This window comes from Pelodiscus sinensis, chromosome 4 (assembly GCF_049634645.1).
Source record: "Pelodiscus sinensis isolate JC-2024 chromosome 4, ASM4963464v1, whole genome shotgun sequence".
Classification (NCBI taxonomy): domain Eukaryota; kingdom Metazoa; phylum Chordata; order Testudines; family Trionychidae; genus Pelodiscus; species Pelodiscus sinensis.
In genome coordinates, this window is record NC_134714.1 from 118,158,296 (window position 1) to 118,180,792 (window position 22,497).

Sequence of the window (22,497 nt, forward strand, 5' to 3'; positions counted from 1 at the left end):
TGAACAGTTTAGTATCATCCGCAAACTTTGCCACCTCACCGCTGACCCCTTTCTCCAGATCATTTATAAATAAGTTGAATAGGATTGGTCCTAGGACTGACCCTTGGGGGATACCACTAGTTCCCCCTCTCCATTCTGAAAATTTACCATTTATTCCTACCCTTTGTTTCCTGTCTTTTGTCTAATGGTGGAAGGCAGTGAATCTATGGCAAGTCTTGACCATTATGGACCAATCCCTACCAGTGAATGACCCACAGAATGAGTGAAAGGTCTACCGGACCTGAGGAATAGAGGATGAGAGAATTTAGAAAACAAAACCTTTCCAGAGATTGGAGCGGTGATGGCCCTGAAGCATGAGGGTCTCAGTAATGGGGAAGATGCCCAGCAAGGCACTGGAAAATGGGAATCACAATAAAATCTCAAGACAGGGAGGCCTGTGGCTTCAAGCTGAGTCAGAGCAATAAGGATGGATGAGTGAACTTCCCAGAACAAGCCACAGAAGACTCCAGTATCAGTCCTCAGCCATTCTTGCCAAAGGATGTTTGGTTAAGAGGCTAAGGACAAAAGAGGTAAGCATGGGCCACCACAATAAGGGATGCACTTGAGAATTGAGAGTCAGTATGTGGTACAGAGTAAGCAGAAAAAGTGGAATTTTCCAAAGCAGTGCAGAGCTTCTTTTAATAGCCTGACTGGTACACATCTCTCAAGACCTGATACAGGGCCACCTCTTCCATTCCATCATGTGAAGTTATGGGTGGCATGTTCAGAATACACACTCTTGTCATGTAGTGAGAGAGGTGGCATGGCTGAGACTCAGGCTTTGGATGGAGAAAGGATTGAGAGTCGTATGGCAACCCTCGGGCACAAAGTTGTGCGGGTGGATTGAGTTTGGATGAGGGGTAGCTTCCTCTCCTGCGGAGGCCTAGTGTAATTAGCTTACTTGTTCATTACAAGATATCCCACTCTCCCCCCTCCTTCCAGAATGAACTGGAGGAAAAGCATCAGGTTATATTTAGAGGGAGAGAGACCCAGGTCAGCAGCTACCCAGTAGAAAACGCTGTGTTACCCTGAATAAGTAGGAAAAAGGAGTGTCACGGTACAGGGCAACAGCACCGGTATTTTCCTTTTGTGGTCCACCTAGGGAACCCGCTATTCCTGGCCATCACCTTGCACTGAGAATTGTGTTTTTCTCCCCCTTTGCTGGTTTTTTTCTGGGCTACATAGTTTCCTGCCCACATTGTGTCTTTCCCAGCAAGGTAAGCTGCATATGTAGGCCTGCTTTGCCTTGTGTTTCTGAGGCAGTAAACTCGTAGTTGAGTTACCACACTGCTCTTTCTAAGCAAGCAAGTATGTTGCTAAGGGTAAAACATTGAAGATAAAACACATTAAAAACAATCCCACAATGTACAAATATGCTAAAAAGCCAGAGATCACCTCCTGATTCCCGCAACCGTTTGGGCCTGAGAGATTTTCTGTGGTCACAGGTCCCTAATATCTGTTAGTTCAAAACAAACACAACCTTACATCTATGAATCCCTCCTTCACCCAAATCATGCCTTTGATCTGCAGACATCATGAATAGGTAGCCAGCCAGACATGAGTTTCTCTTTAAAGCATAGCTTCTAAAGGATGGGTCTGGAGGTGGGTAACTTCCATCCCCTCTTCCCAGGCATTTTCTAGGAAAACCATTTCCCTAAAAATTCAATCTTCTTTGGCCCATTGTTATCAAATGGGCCTTTGAAATGCATAACACTCCCCTGGGTTTCCCATGTAATCCCACAATAACACATAAACGCTTGCATTTTTAATACAGTGAACTCCTAAAATACTTTAAGGGTTCTTCAGGATATTGCAGGAAATTGCCATATGTGTCACAGAGTGCAACATCCAGAGGCCATTTGGACTAGGCCCAGGGAAAGAGACAGTATGCTGCTTGTGAAGGTGACCAGAATGCTCAGGTAGCAGCCAGAGAGCTGATTATGAAAGGAAGGCAGCCTGAAAATTGAGACAAAGTGTTTGGGTTAAAAAAAAAAAAAAAGACCCAAACAAGGATACGGGAAGATGGCTGGCAGGGAGCTGGAAGCAGCAGAGATATGGAACCGGAACAGTTTGGAAGTGTGAGACTGCCACTCACCAACAATGAGAGAGAATGCTGAGGGGGCCCTTAGGATAACACAGGACTGAACTCTGACTGGTGGGATCTGCAGCCCAATATTTATTGCCCTGTAAACAAGAGATGCACCAGAAGAACAGCCCGGGAGCTAAGTCTGAGAAAACTCATAGAATCATGGGAGTGCAGGGTCTGAAGGGCATAAAAGACATGATCTGGTGCAGTCTCCTGCATTGAGGCAGGACCAAATGTACGTAGATCGCTGTTTCCCAATTTTATTTGACCACAGAACCCTTCTGAACGTGAAAGAATTTTGCAAAACCCCCGACTGACTGCACGCCCAGCGCTGAGTAGTGACATCATCGCCCCCACTCTTTGGCTAATCTGGCAAACACAAATGAACATTGTTCTCAATAAAATTAATAAATGAATGTAAATTCCATTGTATTATAGTAATTTGGGTTGTAATGGAATTTTGTCGTGGAACCTTCATTTTCACTTTGCGGAACCCTAGGGTTCCGCAGAACACTATTTAGGAAACACTGACCTAGATCATTCCTGACCAGAAGTTGGCTAACTTGTTATTATAGACTTCCACTGACAGGATTCCCCAGCTTCCGTTAGTAAACTGTTGCAGTACTTAACACACCTGAGGAGACACAGTTGCCTTAGGCTACGTCTACATTGGCATGATTTTGCCCAAATCTCTTTTACGGAAGAGTTCTTGTGCAAAAACTCTTCCACAAGAGAGCATCTACACTGGCATGTGCCTTTGCACAAGAGATGTGCTTTTGCGCAAGAGCATCCATGCCAGTGTAGATGCTTTCTTGTGCAAGAAAGCTCCGATGGCCATTTTAACCATAGGGCTTTCTTGTGCAAGAAATTCACGGTGCCTATATATACTGGCCTCTTGCGCAAGAACAGTTGCACAAGTGGGGTTCTTCCTAAATGGGAGCATCATAGTTCTTGTGCAAGAAGCACTGATTTCATACATTAGAACATCAGTGAACTTGCGTAAGAACTCATGGCCAGTGTAGACAGGCAGCAAGTTTTGGAGCAAAAGCGGCTGCTTTTGTGCAAGATTGCGCCAATGTAGACACAGCCTTAGTGTTCCCTCGGTTGGCTGGTCCAAGGACTAAGCTAGGGGTTATCTTTTATTGGGACTGTTGAAAATGTTGATCCTAGCGCAACAATTCTCAAATTGTGGTACATGACATACTGGTGTTGCTCAGGCTGCTATCGGGTAGTATGCAGGTCAGTTACAAGTGTCGTATCAGAATAACATCCATGAAAATTATATTAAAGGGGGCAAGGTGATTGTGGTACAGTAGACCTTAAAGTCTGCAAACAGGTGACATTTGCGCAACTTCCATTCTGTGAGTCCTCGTAAAGAAACTTCTGTTAATTACAAAAAATGTGCACATTTATTGCATCCAGGGCTAGCAACTAATGCTTAGCACCACCTGCACAAAGCACCCTTCTAAATCTCTAATGAAGACTGGAAAGCCACTACACCCAGTGACATTCTGACCTGGGGCTGGTTAAAAAAGGCTACAGTAGAGGGGGGTAGTAAATAAACTGCTTGTGAAGGATTCAGTAAAATGGAAAAAACCAAGCAGAAGGCACAAAAGTTGCAAAATGCTAAAAGTTTATTAATCATCAGAACTTTTCTTAAGAAATAAACAAAACCCAAAACAAAACAGAAAAAGAAAACATCCCACAACCAGATACCCACTGATGCTAGAAAATGGGGACAACATTAATTGTGGAGGAAATGATCCAGCATGGTTATTTTCCCAGAAACAAAATAAATAGCAATGGTACAATATTTTTTTAAAAATCTCTGCTTCCTAGGAAAGAATTTATATTACTATTATTATTTGGCTTACAAAAATCCTTCATATACCCCTTTTGGCAAAAAATATATTTCTTCTGTAAACAGTTAACCAAAAACAATAATACAAAAATCCAAATTTTAATTCATTTACTATGTTGATGATCTCATGTAAACATAGAATATTCTGCAGCAGCCTTCTATGACAGGGTTTATTTTTTTCTTCCTTTTTCCCTACAATCCCATGAAACCCCCAGTATCTTTAAAGTTTCATGTTTGAGAAGATGAAGTTTCTACAACCTAAACTTTCCTTAATGGTAAAACAAGAAACAAATGAACAAACAAAAAGGTAAGATGGGGAGAGTGATAGTCTCTATATTTCCTGGACTTGAATTGTTGACACCACCTAATTGAACTAGAATTAAAGGAGACTTTAGAAGTCTTCCATTCCAATGTAGTGACTAGTGAGTGTCAGGTGATGTGGAACACACTATAATGAGTATGGCTAGTGAAAAATTATCATCTATGCAATGATGTTAGTTCTGTGCTTGGCCTTGGGCAGTCAGTGTCAGAATTACAATAGAGAAAATTTCAAGCCAAAAAAGAAACTATATTTACAGCAAGGACTTTCTAAAAGTGTTGTGGAAATAGTCACTGTATAGTTTCACTCACCCCATCCCATTGAAAGAAAAGTTGAGAGTCATATAGTATAGCATTGCTGAGAAAAAAGAAACCTGTCAAGATTTCCTAATCCTTCGTCTGTCAAGTGGAAGGGAGAAGACACTCAAAACAATGAGACCCTTTGATAATGGAAAATGAAATAATTGGGAAACAGAAATTTTTAGCATGCACACAGGAATTTCATCCATATGTCCAAGATTCTAGCTGCTTTGGATATTTGTTTATTATTGGGGGGGAAAGGTAGAAGGATTTATTTTAGTCTTTCTCACTCTTCTTGGTTGTGGTTTCTTTCTAATCCTCTTTTTCGTCCTGCTTCTGGATCTGTTGCTGTTGCTGCTCTTCTTGCTTTTGCTGTTGTGCTGGAGTGGTAGAAATGGTTTGTGGATTGCACTCTGTGCTCACACAATCACATTGGTCCACTTGGGTGTATGAGTAATTAATGCTCTTTCCACCAGGGCAGCTCAGGGTCACCTGTCTTTTGCTGGTTTTAACCTCCTGACAGCACTTGCAACTGTGTTGCATCACGTTCGCTTGAAAGGAATATCTGATTGACCACAAAATAGAGGCAATAAGAAAAAAATATTTAGAAATAGTGCTGCAAAATCAACAGTGAAATACACCCCCATTGCTAAATATCACTGAATATGTCACATCTTTGTTGGAAGTAATCTGTTTGACACTAATTCGGTGATAATACTGTGGTGAAATATAATTTCATTGGGACTATTTATGGAAGAAGTTATTGCTGAATGTAAGAGTAGCTTACATGAATACTGTGCATTTATCAACCAAAATTGCAAAAATACTTTACAATGGTGCCTAAGTGTTATTATGCACATTATGCAGGTAGAGAAATAGATGTACAGAGGACAACCTAATTTTCCAAAGGGCAAAAGTTCAAGTCAGAGGTTAAAGGCATTTGCCACTCTGCCACTAGCTCTTTTCTAGTAAAAACTGCTAGGCCTTAAGGTAATTAACATCTGGTAACATAGCAGGTGTCAGAAACAAACTCCTGCTTGCCAGGTGGCTATTGGATGCATTAAAAATGCATCATTTGCTCCCTGCCCCCAGTATAATGAATATATGCAAAGAGGGCAGAGGGACAGTCATGAATAAGGAGAGCGAGTAATGAGCGTGCAGCCACTTACATTGAAGAAGTATTACAGTTGCCATTGCAGTATGTTAGTTTCACAGGCGTAGAAGAGTTGCATCCCCTGTATCTGATGACAGTGGCGATAGTTTGCGGTGCACACTCTACACCTACAGTAATAAAGGGAAAATAATTGAATATGTGTATGTATTTACCAGATCCAGTAATTAACAGAAAATGGAGAGAGGTGGAGCTGAACGGGCGAGATATGACATGGTGTGTTCACCTGTTTTAATTACATATGGCTGAATTGTGGCTCTCGCTTCTTTTGTTTTCAAGGAGGAGAGAAGGCTCCCTCTCCCTTAAGTTCTGGTGCATGGGCTAGGCTGAATTCAGCCACTGGGCAGCTCTTAAATGCATGACCAGTGCCCATGATTTGTGTATCACGCTCTCCTTTGAAGAGAGCATGTCCAGGTATGCTGTCTTGCCTCAGCAGAAAGTCCGAACTTACCCTCCACAGGCAAAATGCCCCAGATCACCTCTGCTCAGCCATTGTGTTAGCTCACCGGCCACCCAACGTGACAAATATGCTTTAATTCACTACTTAGACCATGTGTTTGCACCACAAAAGTAGCTTGACTTACTTATAGGTTTTGATGGACATATCTTGCAGCAGCCATTTTCAGTTATTTTGATGTCAGCCTGTAATGCAGAAAAAGGGGGAAACGCCTCAGAATTGGAGTGTACGTAACACCCTGAGGGCCTTCCCTGCTACCCATGTTTCCTTGGTGCCAGCAAAAGATCTGCATTAAGATAGATACTGATTCGAAGCAGGGCTGGGTGGAGCTTGATGGTATTCCACTGAGGGGTAACTTCTGTCTCTGTATACCATTAATAGGCAGTTTCTTAAAGGCTAGGGTTAAGTGGGGCTCATTTTCTACCCTCAGAGTTAAGAATTCTAGTATTGTACATGTTAACCCAACTTTTACATACTTCATGCTGCAGATACAGGACATTCTGAGTGACTGAAGTTAGAGTGTTGAAATTTAGGAATTAAACCAGCATTGATCACATAGTTAATAAAATACTGGCCTTCCACGTATTCAGTCCTGTTCGAGTCTATCCCAAAATCTTGATTTGAATTTGGTGACTTAATTTCAATCAATTCCCCCTTCAAAATAATGTATTCTCCTTCACCTTACTTAGTCTCACTGGGTAGGATTTTTCAAAAGCATGTAAGTGATTTAGAGCAATTAACTTTTACTGGAACTTATGCTCCTGTATCACGTACATTCTTTTGAAAATCCCACTCCTTTATAGGTGTTCTATACTACCCTCAATCCATTGTAATTCAGTGCAGAATAAACTTTGACTCAAGTCAGATTCAAAGGGATCTTATTTGAATAGACAATGAGGAGTCCTGTGGCACCTTGGAGACTAACTGATTTATTAGGACATCAGCTTTCGTGGGTAAAGCCCACTTTGTCAGGTGAATTGGAGGGAAAGTTACATGAGCATGTGTATATAGATGAAGAAGAAGTTGCTTGCATTAATAAAACTAATCAAGACAGGGTGGAGATGGGTCATTCATAGCATTTGATTGGAAATGTGAATATTTAGTAAGGAGAAATTGCCTTTGTAATGTGTTAACCAGTTGACATTCTTATTCAGTCCTAGGCTTATATCCTAAAAGATCTGTTCATCTCTTAGAATACATCTACACAGCAACATTATTTTGAAATAACTAGCAATATTTCAAAATAATTTAGTCCGCGTCTACAAAGCAGGCAGTTATTTTGAAATAACGTTGAAATACTGTCAAGCTGGAGAATTTCTTACTCTGACTCCTGTAACCCTCATTGTATGAGGAGTAAGAGAAGTCAGAGGAAGAGTGCTCTATTTTGAAATAAGTGCTGGGTAGACATTCCCAATTTTAAAATAAGCTATTTCTATATAAGTTACACAATTGATGTAGCTCAATTTGGGTAGCTTATTTAGAGTTAAACCTGCTGGCTACGTCTACACTGGCCCCTTTTTCGGAAGGGGCATGCTAATTTTGAACTTGGGAATAGGGAAATCCGCGGGGGATTTAAATATCCCCCGCGGATTTAAATAAACATGTCCGCCGCTTTTTTTCCGGCTTGGGGAAAAGCCGGAAAAAAACCCGTCTAGACTGGCCTGATCCTCCGGAATAAAGCCCTATTCCGGAGGATCTCTTATTCCTACTTTGAAGTAGGAATAAGAGATCCTCCGGAATAGGGCTTTATTCTGGAGGATCGGGCCAGTCTAGACGCTTTTTTTCCGGCTTTTCCCCAAGCCGGAAAAAAAGCGGCAGGCATGTTTATTTAAATCCGTGGGGGATATTTAAATCCCCCGTGGATTTCTCTATTCCCACATTCAAAATTAGCATGTCCCTTCCGAAAAAGGGGCCAGTGTAGACGTAGCCTCTGTGTAGATGCATCCTAAGGGTACATCTACACTGCACACTTATTTTGAAATAAGCTATTCCAGAAGAAATACTCCAAAATAGCTTATTTTGAAATAGCACGTCTACGCTACTGAGAAGCCTCAAAATTAGTCAAAGGCAGGCTCCCCTAATGTGGACGTGGTACCTCGATTTAGAGCCTCACGAAGAACTAGGTAGTAATTACTTTGAATGGCCCTGGGGAGGAGCTGTTTCGAAATGGCAGCAGAAGAATGCCGACACTCCAGCTATTTTGAAATAGTTCTTTTGGAATAGGCATTATTCCTTCTGGAGTAAGGTTTACAGAAGTCTGAATATGCCAATCATTATTTTGAATTTATTCCGAAATAATGTAATTTCTGTGTAGATACTCGCGTTGTTATTTTGGAATAATGGCCATGTAGATGCCCCCTAATGTGCCACATGACTCCTCGTTGTTTTTGCAAATACAGACTAAAATGGCTACCCCTCTGAGAGTTTTCATATTTGAACAGGCTGTAATCAGAATTGTAACCCATATAATACTTGGGTCCAAGTATAATCTTTGGACACGGTGATTCTACTGTTTGTGCCTATCCTTCACCAAGACCACAGACATGAGATTTAGAGGAATATTACTAGTACTTACTGGATCACAGTCTTCTGGGTAAAAGAGTGGACAGACTTTCTTTATATAGATAGGAACAAACTGATCCTCAATTTGTTCACATTTATAGAAAGTACAATTATTACCAGGCTCATGCCAGACTTCTCCAACCTGTAAGCAATTAACATTTGTAAAAGGTTAATGCAAATCTACAAGTTATTTCTTAAAAAAAAATTATATTTACAAACCATTTACTACAGGGTGATTATTTTGCCAAAAGCTGATGTATAGTTCTTGAGGGCTAAGTCAGGTGAGTTCCTGCTGAGGGCATTTGTAATGTTAGCAGCATAGCTATTATTGTGTAATTAATAAAGCCCAGTTCATTAAGGCTACATGTACACTGCAGTCTTCTTGCGCAAGAAGCTTTATGCGGGAGAGATCATCCGCAAAAACTTCTTGCGCAAGAGCGCGTCCGCACTGCAAAAGCGCATCAGAAAAGCAATGCGCTTTTGCGCAAGAGAGCGTCAAGACCGCATGGATGCTCTCTCACAAGAAATCTCTGATTGTCTTTAACAGAATGGCCACCAGAGCACCTGTGCTTCTTTTGATAGGCTATTTTTGCACACACACCCGTTTCCTGTCCACACACACCTTTTTGTGTAAGAGCTCTTGCGCAAAAAGGAATTATTCTTCATAGAAAGAGGAATACCTATACTGCAAAAACCCCTCTGTTCTGTTGATTCACTGTAAATTTTCTTGTGCAAAAATGTGCTTGAGGTGTGGATGCTTTGCGAGTTTTTGTGCACAAACAACTGATTTTGCACAAAAACTCTGCAGTGTAGACATAGCCTAAGTGTGAGGAGGCTATAATTCTACCCCTACACTTTCAAGATCACTTTAATAACAGATTCACATATCCCTATTTACTCAACTACCTCTGAATTACTGTCAAGTGATAATCACACAATACAAACTAGCGTTACCACAGAAATGTAGAGAGTGTACAGGGTGGTTTGGGAGGGAGACAACCTAACACGGGAGCAGATACAGTGAGTGAATGCAATAAACACAAGGACAGACAGAGAAAGGAGAACGGAGTTCTCAAAAACATTAAAACAGTAGTTACCGGAAGCACGTGGACTTTGTCATCGTTCACCTTCACTACACAAGCTTCTTGTACACATTTGCCACAGCACTGTCCATCTTCCATCTTATATGCATAGCCCTGTTTATAAAGGAATATAAAAGGAATTGCACTGAGTCAAGGATGCTCATTTCCTCTCAGGCAGGTTTTTAAACTGTGACACTCACCAGTGGGCACTCTGTGTCACATGCAATGGGCTGGCAGGCCACCATGTTCCTCTGGCTCCCTGGCTCTACTTCATCAGAGCAGACGCACTTTTCACAGTTACCTTTTGGAATGACTGCTCCAGGCTAAACAAAGTCAAAGGAGGCTTGTGAATAGTCAGTAAAAATAAATGGCTTCATGTAGGTATTTCACAGATGGGAAATACTGGGCTAAAGTCTTTAACCCACTTTTTTTATCCACAGTCCCATCGTTGGTGATATGGGCATGTAATTTTTCGTGGCAAAAATTCCTTATGCAGAGGGCGATGGAATGTTGGTTTTTGAGGAAGTAATGACCAATGTTTAACACAGCCTTTGTGCAAATAATATACATTTTAGATCCCTGCTAAAATTCAGAATCACTTTTTGTTCTATTACACTGTTATTTAGTGTTATGATCATGCCCAGGATGCCCAGTCATGGGCCAATACCCCACTCTTCTGGGCACTGCACACTACTACGTTTTAGAATAAGTTACATTTATGTACATACCTTGTAGAAAATTCCATTGCTTACACAGCCTGGTACTAGCTCTGCAAGGAGAAAAAACCAAAACAATGTGATACAAATGAAGTTTTTAAAAAAGAAACAGAAAGATATGAAAAGCTAAGTCGGTTGTGAGGAGATACAACAACAGAATATAACTCATTTACGCTGTGCTGCTCAGACTGCTTTCTTCAACATCTTGGCTACGTCTTGGCAGCTGCTTTTGCGCAAAATCCTTCCTGTCTAGACGCACCTCTTGATGGGCGTAGATAATTCACAAAAAGAAGAACTTAATACTTACTACAGCTGAAGATAGTACAACAATTTCCTTTCAGAACTTCTGTGATTAACTCATATCCTGGTTCACAGCTCTGCACTGATTTCGGGCATGCCTTTGTGTCACATCCTATATGAGAGAGAAAACAAGGAGTTTGACTTAGTTTAGTACAGAAGATTTTGTATTATATGAACAAAAACTTCTGAAGTTTCCTCCCTCCCTAGTCCAAAATTGGCATCCTAGCTGTGTGAGTAAGCATGAAGATGGGGTTTCCTAATGCATATCTTATGAAGAAACATTAGAAGAACCTCTGTAAAACCTTATTTCAAGTTCATGAGCTTTATTCTTAACCTTAATTCTTAAATAGTTTAAGGTTGTGGCCCAGAAGAGTAGGTTAGTAGAAGCTTCTTTTTCCAGTCAGACACAGGTTTGAAAAGGAAAATGTATAGGGATCGAGAATCTAGTTACTTTCAGGAATTAGTAGAAACTTCTTTTTCCAGTCAGACACAGGTTTGAAAAGGAAAATTTATAGGGATCGAGAATCTAGTTACTTTCAGGAATTCACAGAATCTCTACTCTGGCTTATAAAAGTTCTGGAGATTTTTGTGAAATAGCTTAGAACTTTCGGTAACAGAGAGTTTTTTGGTGGGATTGAATGGTGGTAATAGCACAGTCTTGTTGGTGGAGGTATTATTTACTTATTAAGGGCTGTACACTTTGTTTTTTTCCCAATATTTAAAATAATTGGAAATTTCAAATGGCTTTTTGGGAGGTATGGTTTCCCTGTAGGGGTTATATCCTGGGTTCTTTTTTCTTTCTTGGAAATGAAATATATTTCTTTGGAAAGGGGCTCAGTTCAGCCATTTTACAGATGCTGTGCAAAAGATGTGGGGTGTTGTGATGGGACAAGTGGGCACAATATGAACAAAACAAAGTCCAAATTAAATTAAATTCCCCACAATCTAAGCAATATTTTCCACATGGACGAGCTGGGAGAATTCTTACGGCATTCAGTCTGGACACAGCATGGGTCTTCTGGTGACAGCGACTGAGCAGGTACAAACCCTGGGTCATCACAAGAGACTGGTGGTTGTGGTTTACATGTGTGCTTTTTACACTGCACTGTAAGAGTGTAATTGTCACAGAAACAATCTTGGCAATTGCTTCTCCACTGGTCTCCAGCCTGTAAAAATAAATTATTTAGAACTGAGTCAGACTATTTGCCCTAGTTCACTTGTTCATGATATAAAATGGGTCTTGTACAACTAGATGGAATTAAAAAAAAAACCCTGAGATTGCAAACTTTGATAGCTATAACTAAATTTTCCTCTTCATTTCTAATAAACTTTCCATGCATAATTCCAGAAAATAAAAGAAACCTATATGCGGATCCTTTAGAATGCCTATTTGTCCTTTATTTTCAGACTGTAATGGCAAGATTAGAAATTGAAGAACCCATTATCTATAATTTAGGCACTCATAAAATTACACAGAGTTCCAGAATTCAGACACATGCATAAGATTTAGGAGGGACTCATGTTTTACAAAAATAAATATTCTTCAAAATCTATTAAAATGTTTGGCAAACCTAGTGTTCCTAAACCCCAAATGTTGCTTTGGCTTGCCAGTCTATATCTGATAAAAAATACTGATTGTATTACTCACTGCTTTGGGCAGTCCATCTGGTCCTATACAGATATCTGAAAAAAAAGAAGAAAAGATAGATCTTAACATTAGTGCTACTGAGATGATGTAGAATAAATGTGATGGGAGTAGATGAAGCTACTGCAACCAGAAACAGCCTGCAGATAAATACTAGAAGAAGAGGGCTGACAGATTCATGCAGACATTGGTGCAATTCTTCAGAGATGAAAGGTGGGCATATTTTCCAGATAAATGCTGAAAAGAACACACCAGAAATACCTTTTTGTCAGTTTGAATGTGTCACAGGTTCATAATACACTGAGGACACACTTTAAAATTAATATACCCAGTAAAGTAGGGGCAGGGATCATGATAGAAGAAATGCAATGTGTTAGTTTTTCACTCCAGAATACAATGGCTGTAATTAAGGACATATATGTACAATGAATTCTCAGCTCAGTGACTAGTGCATATTTAGCCACACCATAAAATGACCAAACTGGCAATTATGATGATCAGTCTGTGCCCCGATGAGGCAGAGCACGCTAAAAGGAGGAGGTTTACAAGGCAGAATTAAGGTTCTTTGGCAGAGTGGTGTATAGGAATCTTGCATGGGCCATAACAGCAGTAGCTATGGAATTAGCCTGCATTATTAGTTATTGGCTTTCATAACCAATAATAGTTCACATTATTCAACATTCTTTATAAAACTATCAAGGGCCCAATCTAACACCTATTGAAATGAATGGGAAGGCATGCATTGATCTCAGTGGACATTGGCTCAAATTCTAGATCAACAACAATATTAACTCTTATATAGAATTTTTCATCAGTAGATCTCAATGAGCTTCACAGAGGAGGATAACTGTTATTATTTCCATTTTACAGATAGGAAGACTAAAAACTCAAGAGACTTTTCCAGTGTCAGTGGCAGAGATGGGAACTCATGCCTTCCCATTCCCAGTCCAAAGCCCTATCTACTCCTAAAGTTTAAAACAAACAAACAAACAAACAAACAAACAAACAAACAAACAAACAAACAAAAAACCCAATAACAAACTTACTGCAGCTTGGGACACAGACACCACTGTTTGCATTGAACATAATCTTTCCTTCAGGGCAGAAACATCCTTCAGTTAGGCCAGTGCCATTGTGTTGAATAGCCCTAGAGTGAAGAGAGACATATGTTAGTGTACAGATCTCTTACACTTTAATAGCCAAGTGCAATCTATGCAGGAAGTCACATATAGATGATGCGAAGAAGGAAAATAAATCAGCTCTTTTAAGAAGCAATAGGAATTTCAGATTAAGTTCTTTATTAATTAGCAGATCTGGTGGAATAAAGATACCCGTATATTTGATTCATGAAAAAATGCCAAAATTCACTATGGATACTTTGATTAGCTCCATTTATAAAGGATCTCAAATGAGAAAAATCCATAAATACACATTGATCTAAATGGTTTGCTTGTACGTTCTTTTCATACCTTTGATCACAGGTAGGAGGATTAAGAGGTCCACATGGCTTATACACTTTGTCAGCTGGACAATTATATGCTGTAGGAGAAAGGGAAAATGAGAGGAGGTTAAACAGATGACAGATGGCATTTCAGTTTGGGTTATATTTTGTAGAAAGAGGTCCCATGCATCTAAGGCCCCAAACTTTTAAGTGGTCTTTCCAATCCCTCCCCTTATTCATTCTGGCTTTCTGTCAATAAGGCACTCACTGAAGCAGTGAATAAGACTCATGAGCTAGGTTGAGTTGGGATGTAAGAATTTTAGTTTATCCATTCATTTTATATCATCATTTTTCATCAGGAACTTTCCAGTCCTCTCTTCCCCTCTCTGAAATCTCATGTTATTCATCTATAACGAGCAAGCAAGTGCTATCACAAAGCAAATTAGTAGCTTGCACTTTCACAAAACGGCTCATCAGATTCTAGTCTTAGTGATACCTATGTAAATTCACAATAACTTCCCTGTAGCTATGCTGGATTTACATTAGTCTGGGATGAGAGTGTGACCTTTACAGTATTACTTCTGTGACACTCCATGCTGACAACAATTTGTGAACCAAATCTGGTTAATCTGATTATTGTGGCCATATTCTATCAAAAAAAAACCCAGTGAGACAAAGCTATTCACATTTTTATAGGGACATTAAATACATTGAGAAAGCATGAAATGCATGACTAACTAACTAAACAAGTCCCCAGATATCACTTCATTAACATAAGTATTTGTTAATGCTGCAGTACTTACGGCATTTGCCTTTGGTCTCTCCTCTCCAGTCAATACAAACACCTCTAGTGGCACACAGAGTGGCATATATCTCCAAGCTGGAACACTGAATGGATGAATTGGTAATGTGACACGCATCAAAGACACAGCCCTTGTAATAATCTTCTGGTGGTATCACCTTGTGGCATTCTTTGAAGGCTCTTTAAACACAGCAAAGAAGAAGAAAAAAGTTTAATTTCCCAGTTTCTATAGAAAAGTGATTCTTGTCAAAGAGGAACATCATAGTGTGAGGATATCATCCTTCTTCTTGGTATAAGTTTTACTGAAATTTAACTCGGGACTGCTCGAAAAGTGGGCACAAATGTGGGAGAAAGACTCCAGAATAGAAAGATGGAGAAGTCTGAAACCATGATGTAGAATGTATTTTAGATTGTTTTATGGATCAAGGAATCTGATTTTCTGTCTAAGTCTTCCTAAACAAGACTCATCGGCATCTTACAAATGTAAAGTGCTGTTATTGTTTGAAAAGCATGAATTGGTGTGAATAGATACACTTGTGGAAAGCAGGTGGGAAGTAGATGATTTTGTGGTTAAAGTACATAATTGCAAGCCATGAGATTTAGGTTTTCTTACTTGCCAGGCCCCTGACTTGCTGACAGTATCCAAACCCTCTCCCCAGAGAGCTATGGAGATTTCCTTGGTTAAACAGAAATGTGGTTTCCACTTGCAGAGAACTTCTATTACGTTTGCCTCTTTGTGCAGCTGTCACATAATTGTTTGGCCTTCAGATATGAGTGTAAGGCCAAAACCACTGGGTTTGTGTCTGTATTTGTTGATAAAGGCTTGTTGGAGATATACAGGTTGTACCTTCAGAAACAGGCACTCTCTGGTCCGGCAACATCTGTCATCCGGTAGGAGACTAAGGGCAGGAGGACCAGCTGGGGCCAGGGAAACATGCAGGCAGCGTGGGGCTGGGCCAGAGACCCCAGAAGCAGTGCGGGGCTGGAGTCTGTGGGCACCTTCCCAGTAGCATGGGGCAGAGCCACTGTGGCAGCCCCCAGGAGCATGGAGCTGGAGTTGGAAGCCCAGAGTAGCATGAGGCCAGAGCCCTGCGGCAGCCAGCTGGAGCATGGGACTGGGGTGGCCTCAGATGTGCGGGATCAGAGTCCTACAGCAGGAGCCAGAGCCTGTGCTGCCCAGGGAGCCAGTAGCAATGGGGCAAGCAGCCCAGCCAGGTTGAAGGGTGGAGAGCGAGGCAGGGTGCCCGCTGGGACAGTCTGCCAGCAGCAGGCAATGGGTTTGGGAGCCTGTGATAGGAGACCTCCCTGATCAGGCAAATTCTCTGGGACCGGTTAGTTCCCGACAGTACCGGATCAGGGAGGTCCAACCTGTAGTTCTTATCTTCATCCCTTTAATAAGATTTTAGATTACCTTTGCTTATTTAAGGAACAGCAAATTAATTCATTTGTATCTTACTCGCTCAAAATGATCTTGCACAGAGTAGGAGGGGCACAGCTGGGAGATGGAGTGGTGATGTTGGGTGCTGGTGTTGGTATTGGTGTTCCTGCACAGTATTTCTTCTTGTCATCATCAACCTTCCAGTGGTGAGCCATTTCGCTACAGGAAGAAATGATCTTACCACTTGGCAGGCGGCATTCATCTGATTTGTTATTTGTGCATGTACCTGGAAGAGATCAAATGTAACCAGATCAGAAAGGTGTGAGCCATTGGCAAAGTGCACAACATATTAAGTTAACATCAAATTCAAAATGGATAAGCACAATTCAAGGATCAAGCACCTTGTAAGTTTAGATCACTTGATCTAAACACAGAGTGCATCATTTTTTTGAGTTTACTTAATAATTGTTTATGTAGGATTAAAATTATAAAACAAAAATTAGCTCATTGCAGTATTAAGCATTTAAACATATTTGTTAGAAGCAGAGTAAAGTTATATAAAAAAGTAACAACGGATGAGACCCAAATTCTCCCTAAATCCATTTACTTTACTTTGAGGAATTTCACTTGATTATAACTACGAGGCTCAGGGAATACACATAGGAAGAGAGTGAGAAAGAGGATTAATGCATCTATCTTACCGCACTGTCCTTCAGTATTATTGCCAAATTTGCTGAATGGGAGTTTCACTGAGAAGATCATCCCACTGAAAGTGGCGGTAAGTCCAATCTCACGTATTTCAACAACCATGTTGATGCCAAGCATGGAAACAGAAATGCCATCTTTCACAAAGCCTGGTTTGACAACTGATTTATTGAAGATAATCTGCATATGGGGTTAAAATTACATCACCGCTGGAGTAATTTTTGTTAGACACATATTTTAAAACAATTGGTTTTCTAATCTTTATAATCATATAATTTCACAAAGATCTATCCCATGTTCCTCCTATCCCACCTGACTCCCTTATAATAACTGTTTTAAAAAATTTTTCCTTTCTGTGTTGCTTTGCAGTCCTGAAATAAAAATGTCACCCATCATTTTTATATAATTACTTTTTTCATCTTTAAATTAAGCTATGTCTTGCATTTGCCACATATACATTCCAGGGACTATCAAAAGGTATGGAGCCCTTGGTTGGTGATACTGTTCTTCGTAAATTATTTCTATATTAGGAACATAACTCCTTTCTTATTTGATTGGGATGGAGGAGAGAGAGTTGCAGATCCTCACAACCATTCTATTTCGATTGGGAATCATTGGGTTACATTTTACAATATGCTCTATGCTATCTCTGGCTGTGGCTAATGAATGCTTGGTACAGACCTACACATATATTTGCATTTCCCCTCCCCCATCCTGGACTATCTGAGTGCCAGGTCTGCCCCCAAAATAAAGTAGGGTTGCATGAAGCCACTTCTAATTTTCATCAATTGCCAACAACAATTTAGGATTACTCGGGTAAATGGATTCTCTAGTTCATCTCTTTAGCCACATCTGCTTTTCCACCAAATAGGAACAGAGTGGAGAAGGAGCTATGAAGGAGTCCATTCAGCTAGCTTACATGGATTGGGTGCTGGTTTTCCTCATCAGGGGGGAACTCATCTTCTAGTGTACACTTGTGCACCTTTGTATCTATCTTTTGTGCACAACACACGAGTTTGCATCAGACAGAAATCCCTGAGCAGCAAGCATTTCCACTACCGGTCTCACAAGAGATTGTGTCTTAATTGAATAAAAAAATAGAACACCTTGTTTAATTCATCTGCATCAATGACATATCCCATGGGCTGGTGTCTCTTGCTGGAACTCATAATTTAACCTTGTACTTACAATAGCACATGTCCCCTTGTCTTTGAACCACCATATACTTGGGAATTTACCTCTGTCAAATGCATCCACTTTTTCCATAACTTTGTATTTTTCCACTACAGATAGCTCTAACTCCCTAAGCTGACTATAATGCGTTAGCTTAATGAGAATCAGAGCCATCCTATCTGTAGGATGAATTGGGGCAGCTGCCGCAGACCCAACACTTTTGGGGGCCCCATGGCAGCCATCCTGATCATCCTATGGATGCAAGGGACCTGGGAGGATTACGGGGTCTGGTGCAGAGGCAGCAGAGGTCCCCCCATGCAGGGAGTGGGAGCCAGAGTGGCCCTGCAGCCTGCCCTGCACCACTGCTGCCTGCCACACTGCTCTCTCCCAGCTGGTTGTGCTCATCTTCTCAGTGGCAGCAGGAATCAGAGCACTCCAGCCCCAGGATGCTCCACTTCTCATTGCCACAGAGAAGCAGGCTGCTGTGGGCTAGGAGAATGGTGGGGCAGGATTCTGGCTCCCGCTGCCCACATGGTAGAGTATGGGGAGGTGACAAGCGCTGCTGCCACAGCATTAGGCCCCCTGTAATCTGGCCTGCATTGCTTGGGAGAGAAGAAAAGGAGGTAACGGCACAATGGAGCCAATGCGGGGGTTGCCTTGTGTTTGGACACACAGTAGAGGGCAGGGGAGGGTTGCTCCAGGCCACATGCTCCACTTGAGAACTGGCATAATATTTTTTATTCTATGATGTCCTCTGCCTATGCCATTTCTATGCTACAATGAACACAAATGGACTCAGTATTACAAATGCCTGTATATCTTATTTCTGCTTAGCTGAAATAGAAAGCTTAATAGAAACCCTGCAAACACTTTAAAGAATGATATTTTACCTTATTAGTCATTGCTCCATTAGAGAGTTCACGCGTCATCACTACCTGGGTGGTATTGTAGTAAACAATAATGGCGTGTGGACAGGAAAGACCATCTTCCGCATCGCAGAAGTAATTGTCAATGTCAATACGGAAGTTGCCATATTTAGGGATAATCTGCTTCACGAGTACATATGTGCAGTTGTCAAGGAATGTGTAATATTTTCCATCAAATGTAATGTAGTGAGGATCACCCCAGCCGCTACAGACACCTGGTAAAGAGGAAAAATGTAGCAGTTGAGACTAAAATAGGTTTACAAGAAAGAGTTCAGAAAGTTAAGCCAGTAACACAAACTTCTAGGTAGCCCTGGAACCATGAGAACCAAATTGCCACATATTCCATTTAATTGTTTTCTATATTTTCAGTGATGTTCTCTCTTCATTTGTCACTTACATTCACATTCATAGTAGTAACAGCAGCCATCCTCACTGAAGATCTTTACAGGTGGGTACCCATTGGCACAGGTAATTTTCTCAACAGGTGGACATTTCACTTGCTGTATAGCAATTTTGTTGTTTCCCTCGCAAGTTGCAGTGGTGCAGTTGGATAACTTCCATGTTTCACCTATCTGTTAAAAAACAAAGAATTGGTGTCACAAGAGCTTGGAATTAGGTTTGAGCTTTATACAGATTTTTAGTTCCAAAATGCTAAGATGCTTGCAATGTTTGTGAAGTTACTTTTCATATAATGTATGTCTTCTTTCTTATAATGCAATCCTTCTTCTTTGTTTGTTGTGCAGGACATTTTACCTGAGGATGGACAGTAGTGGCACCATTTTTTTGCTCACACTTTCTAAGGCAATTCAATCCAAAGTGGTTAATCATTGAAAATGTCATAATTTAAAAAAATTGAAAACAGACCATTATAAAAAAAGGGTTAATCAGCCCTGACGACAGACTTTGATTCCACTCTGACTTATGATAATAGTCCTAACACTTTTGTGTCTGTGGGAAAAAGACTTAAGACTAAACCCTTGCATTCTTGCGTTACATGGCAATGTGGTGTTCCAAAGTATAGTCTGGTTTCTTGACCACACGGTGCCACAGAAATTCTCAGGAAGGTAGGGGAGGTTCTGTAGCTTCCTTTGTACCCTAAATCTGGACTGTGGCAAGAGGATAGGAGTTCATGACCCTGCATATTCCTTGCAGAATCCTTGTAGATGACACCAGTGCACTGGTTGTGCACAGAACTTCCACTATTTTTTATATGTGCGGAAAAGCATTCTGTTGAGACTCAGCCAAGGGTAATACATGATCAACAAAGCACAAAGATCTCCTTCTGAAGAGTCTGTTTTATACCTCAGAAAATGGGCTGCCAGACAGGATATGAACAACCCATGTCCGCATGAAAGGTCTTTCCCCAATGATGACCAGAGTGGTGGGAAGTGACAACCCTCTCAAGCTCCCACCTATACCCACGTTGCAGAGGTAATTGTTGAAGGTGTGTTTTAACCTACAGGAGCCAAATTCCCATTGTTGTACCTGCTCCATGTATGATAACCCAGTCTAAAGCACTTCATGATAGAGTTAGAGCTTGGGTTATGCAAAGAGATGTTGGTCAGGGCACAGAGAAGATTACCGCACCCTAAACATCTCTGGGTTACTGAGTAGAGTAGGCCCAAAGTGTGGAAAAATCTGTGTCCAGAGCATACTCAAGATTTATCAGACCAGTGTAGAGCTAATAAACACAGGAGAAAGAGGCATCCCCATCCCTTACTTCAGTGTAGAGCTGATAAACACAGGAGAAAGAGGCATCACCATCCCTTACTCCAGTGTAGAGAAAGGACAAGACTGGCCATTACAGAATGGAGAGAATAAAGAGATATGCATTGCAATGAAATATTTTGGAAGATTAATTCTCTTTCAAATTAGTAGGTACCAAGTTGCACAAATGAACATGTAATATTGAGATTTGTCTACAAGTGTTTTATACCAATTTTGCATAAACTGGGGCACATGGTCTACTATGAGAATCCATAGAATCATAGAATATTAGGGATGGAAGAGATCTCAGGAGGTTATCTAATCCAGCCACCTGTTCAAAGCAGGACCAGCCCCACCTAAATCATTCCAGCCAGCGTTTTATCAAACCTCACCTTAAAATCTTTTAAGGATAAAGATTCCACCACCATCTTAGGCTACACATTCCAGTGTTTCACCACCCTCTTAATGAAATAGTTTCCCCAAATAGCCAACCTAGACCTCCCCCACTCTAAGTTGAGATGGTTGCTTCTTGTTATCTATCACCAGAATAGCCTAGTTTCATCCTTTTTGAAACTCCCCTTCAGGCAACTGAAGACTCCTATGTAATCCCCCCTCATTCTTCCCAAGACTAAATAATTCCCAATTCCATCGGCCTCTGATATAAATCATGTGCCACAGCCCCCTAAACATTTTCATTGTCCTCTGCTGCACTCTGTCCAATTTGTTCACATACTTTCTGTAATGGGGGCCCCAAAATGGGACACAGTACTCCAGATGTGGTCTCACCAGTGCCAAATGTAGGGGAATAATCACTTTCCTCAATCTGCTGGCAATGCTTCTATTAATGCAGCCCAATATGCAGTTGACACACTGTTGACTTATATCCAGCATCTCGTCTACTGTAATCCTGAGATCCTTTCCCGCACAACAGCTGCTGAGCCAATCAAACCCTAACCTGTAGCAGTACATGGGATCCTTCCATCCTAAGTGTAAGACTCTGCACTTGTCATTCTTGAACCTCACCACATTACATTTGACCCAATACCCCAATTTGTCTAGGTCTCTCTGGACCCTATCCCTACCCTCCAGCATATCTACCTGTCCCCGCAGCTTTGTGTCATCTACCAACTGCATAAGGATGCAAACCAGCCCATCATCGAAATCATTAGTGAGTAGTTTAAGATGGTTTTTAAATTTTAAATATTTTATATTGTACTTTCTAGTGACTCCAATTATTTTTAAAGGTATTGTCTAGGTTGTACAAGAAGGTAAGAGGTAAATACCTTTCTGGGAGGTTTAGCATCTGGACACCCAATTACAGTGGTAGAACTAACTGTTGTGGTAGGAGTTGTAGTTGGTAAAGAGGTTGCAGTTGTAGGTGTAGTTGTTGTTGCTGGAGTTGTTGAATTACATGGCCCCTTAAATCGCTCCACTGAACATGATTTACTACAAATGGCATAAAATATACATCCATCCTTGTCTATTTTGCTGTAAATCAATTCACCTATAAAACATATAAGAATACAAAGAATACAAAATACACAAAGAAAACAAAAAATAACTTACAAATGATTTAGTAAAAAGAGACTGTAACATTGTCAACTAGAAGATTCACCTAGTGTTGCTTGAGCCTCAGCTCAATTAATTTTTGTTTTTCTTCATTGAAATCACTGCTCTGGGATGGAGCTGGGAATAAGGGTTTCCTTATGCAGGCTTTCCCGGAGAGAAAGGACTACCCTAGTCCTTTCTCACTGCAGAAGCTTGGGGCCAGGTGAGAGGTGCTTCTCCATGGACAATGTAGCTCCAGCAGGTACAGCTGAGGAAGGAG

The 22,497-nt window shown here is 40.8% G+C and overlaps 1 protein-coding gene across 1 annotated transcript in view; it reads right to left on the reverse strand.

Annotated features, from left to right (window-relative positions):
• Positions 1-3,741: 3,741 nt before the first annotated feature.
• Positions 3,742-22,497, reverse strand: part of MUC5AC (mucin 5AC, oligomeric mucus/gel-forming) — a 70,263-nt gene continuing 51,507 nt past the window's right edge. The window contains exons 32-49 of the mRNA XM_075928213.1: positions 21,953-22,173; positions 19,360-19,534; positions 18,927-19,177; positions 16,860-17,043; positions 16,237-16,444; positions 14,782-14,960; positions 14,007-14,076; positions 13,584-13,684; positions 12,541-12,575; positions 11,881-12,058; positions 10,900-11,004; positions 10,605-10,645; positions 10,077-10,199; positions 9,892-9,990; positions 8,808-8,936; positions 6,360-6,417; positions 5,774-5,885; positions 3,742-5,169 (exon numbers count right to left, since the gene is read on the reverse strand). Of these exons, the coding sequence (XP_075784328.1) occupies positions 4,917-5,169; positions 5,774-5,885; positions 6,360-6,417; positions 8,808-8,936; positions 9,892-9,990; positions 10,077-10,199; positions 10,605-10,645; positions 10,900-11,004; positions 11,881-12,058; positions 12,541-12,575; positions 13,584-13,684; positions 14,007-14,076; positions 14,782-14,960; positions 16,237-16,444; positions 16,860-17,043; positions 18,927-19,177; positions 19,360-19,534; positions 21,953-22,173 (2,522 nt within the window). The 3' untranslated portion in view covers positions 3,742-4,916. The remainder of the gene's footprint in view (positions 5,170-5,773; positions 5,886-6,359; positions 6,418-8,807; positions 8,937-9,891; positions 9,991-10,076; positions 10,200-10,604; positions 10,646-10,899; positions 11,005-11,880; positions 12,059-12,540; positions 12,576-13,583; positions 13,685-14,006; positions 14,077-14,781; positions 14,961-16,236; positions 16,445-16,859; positions 17,044-18,926; positions 19,178-19,359; positions 19,535-21,952; positions 22,174-22,497) is intronic.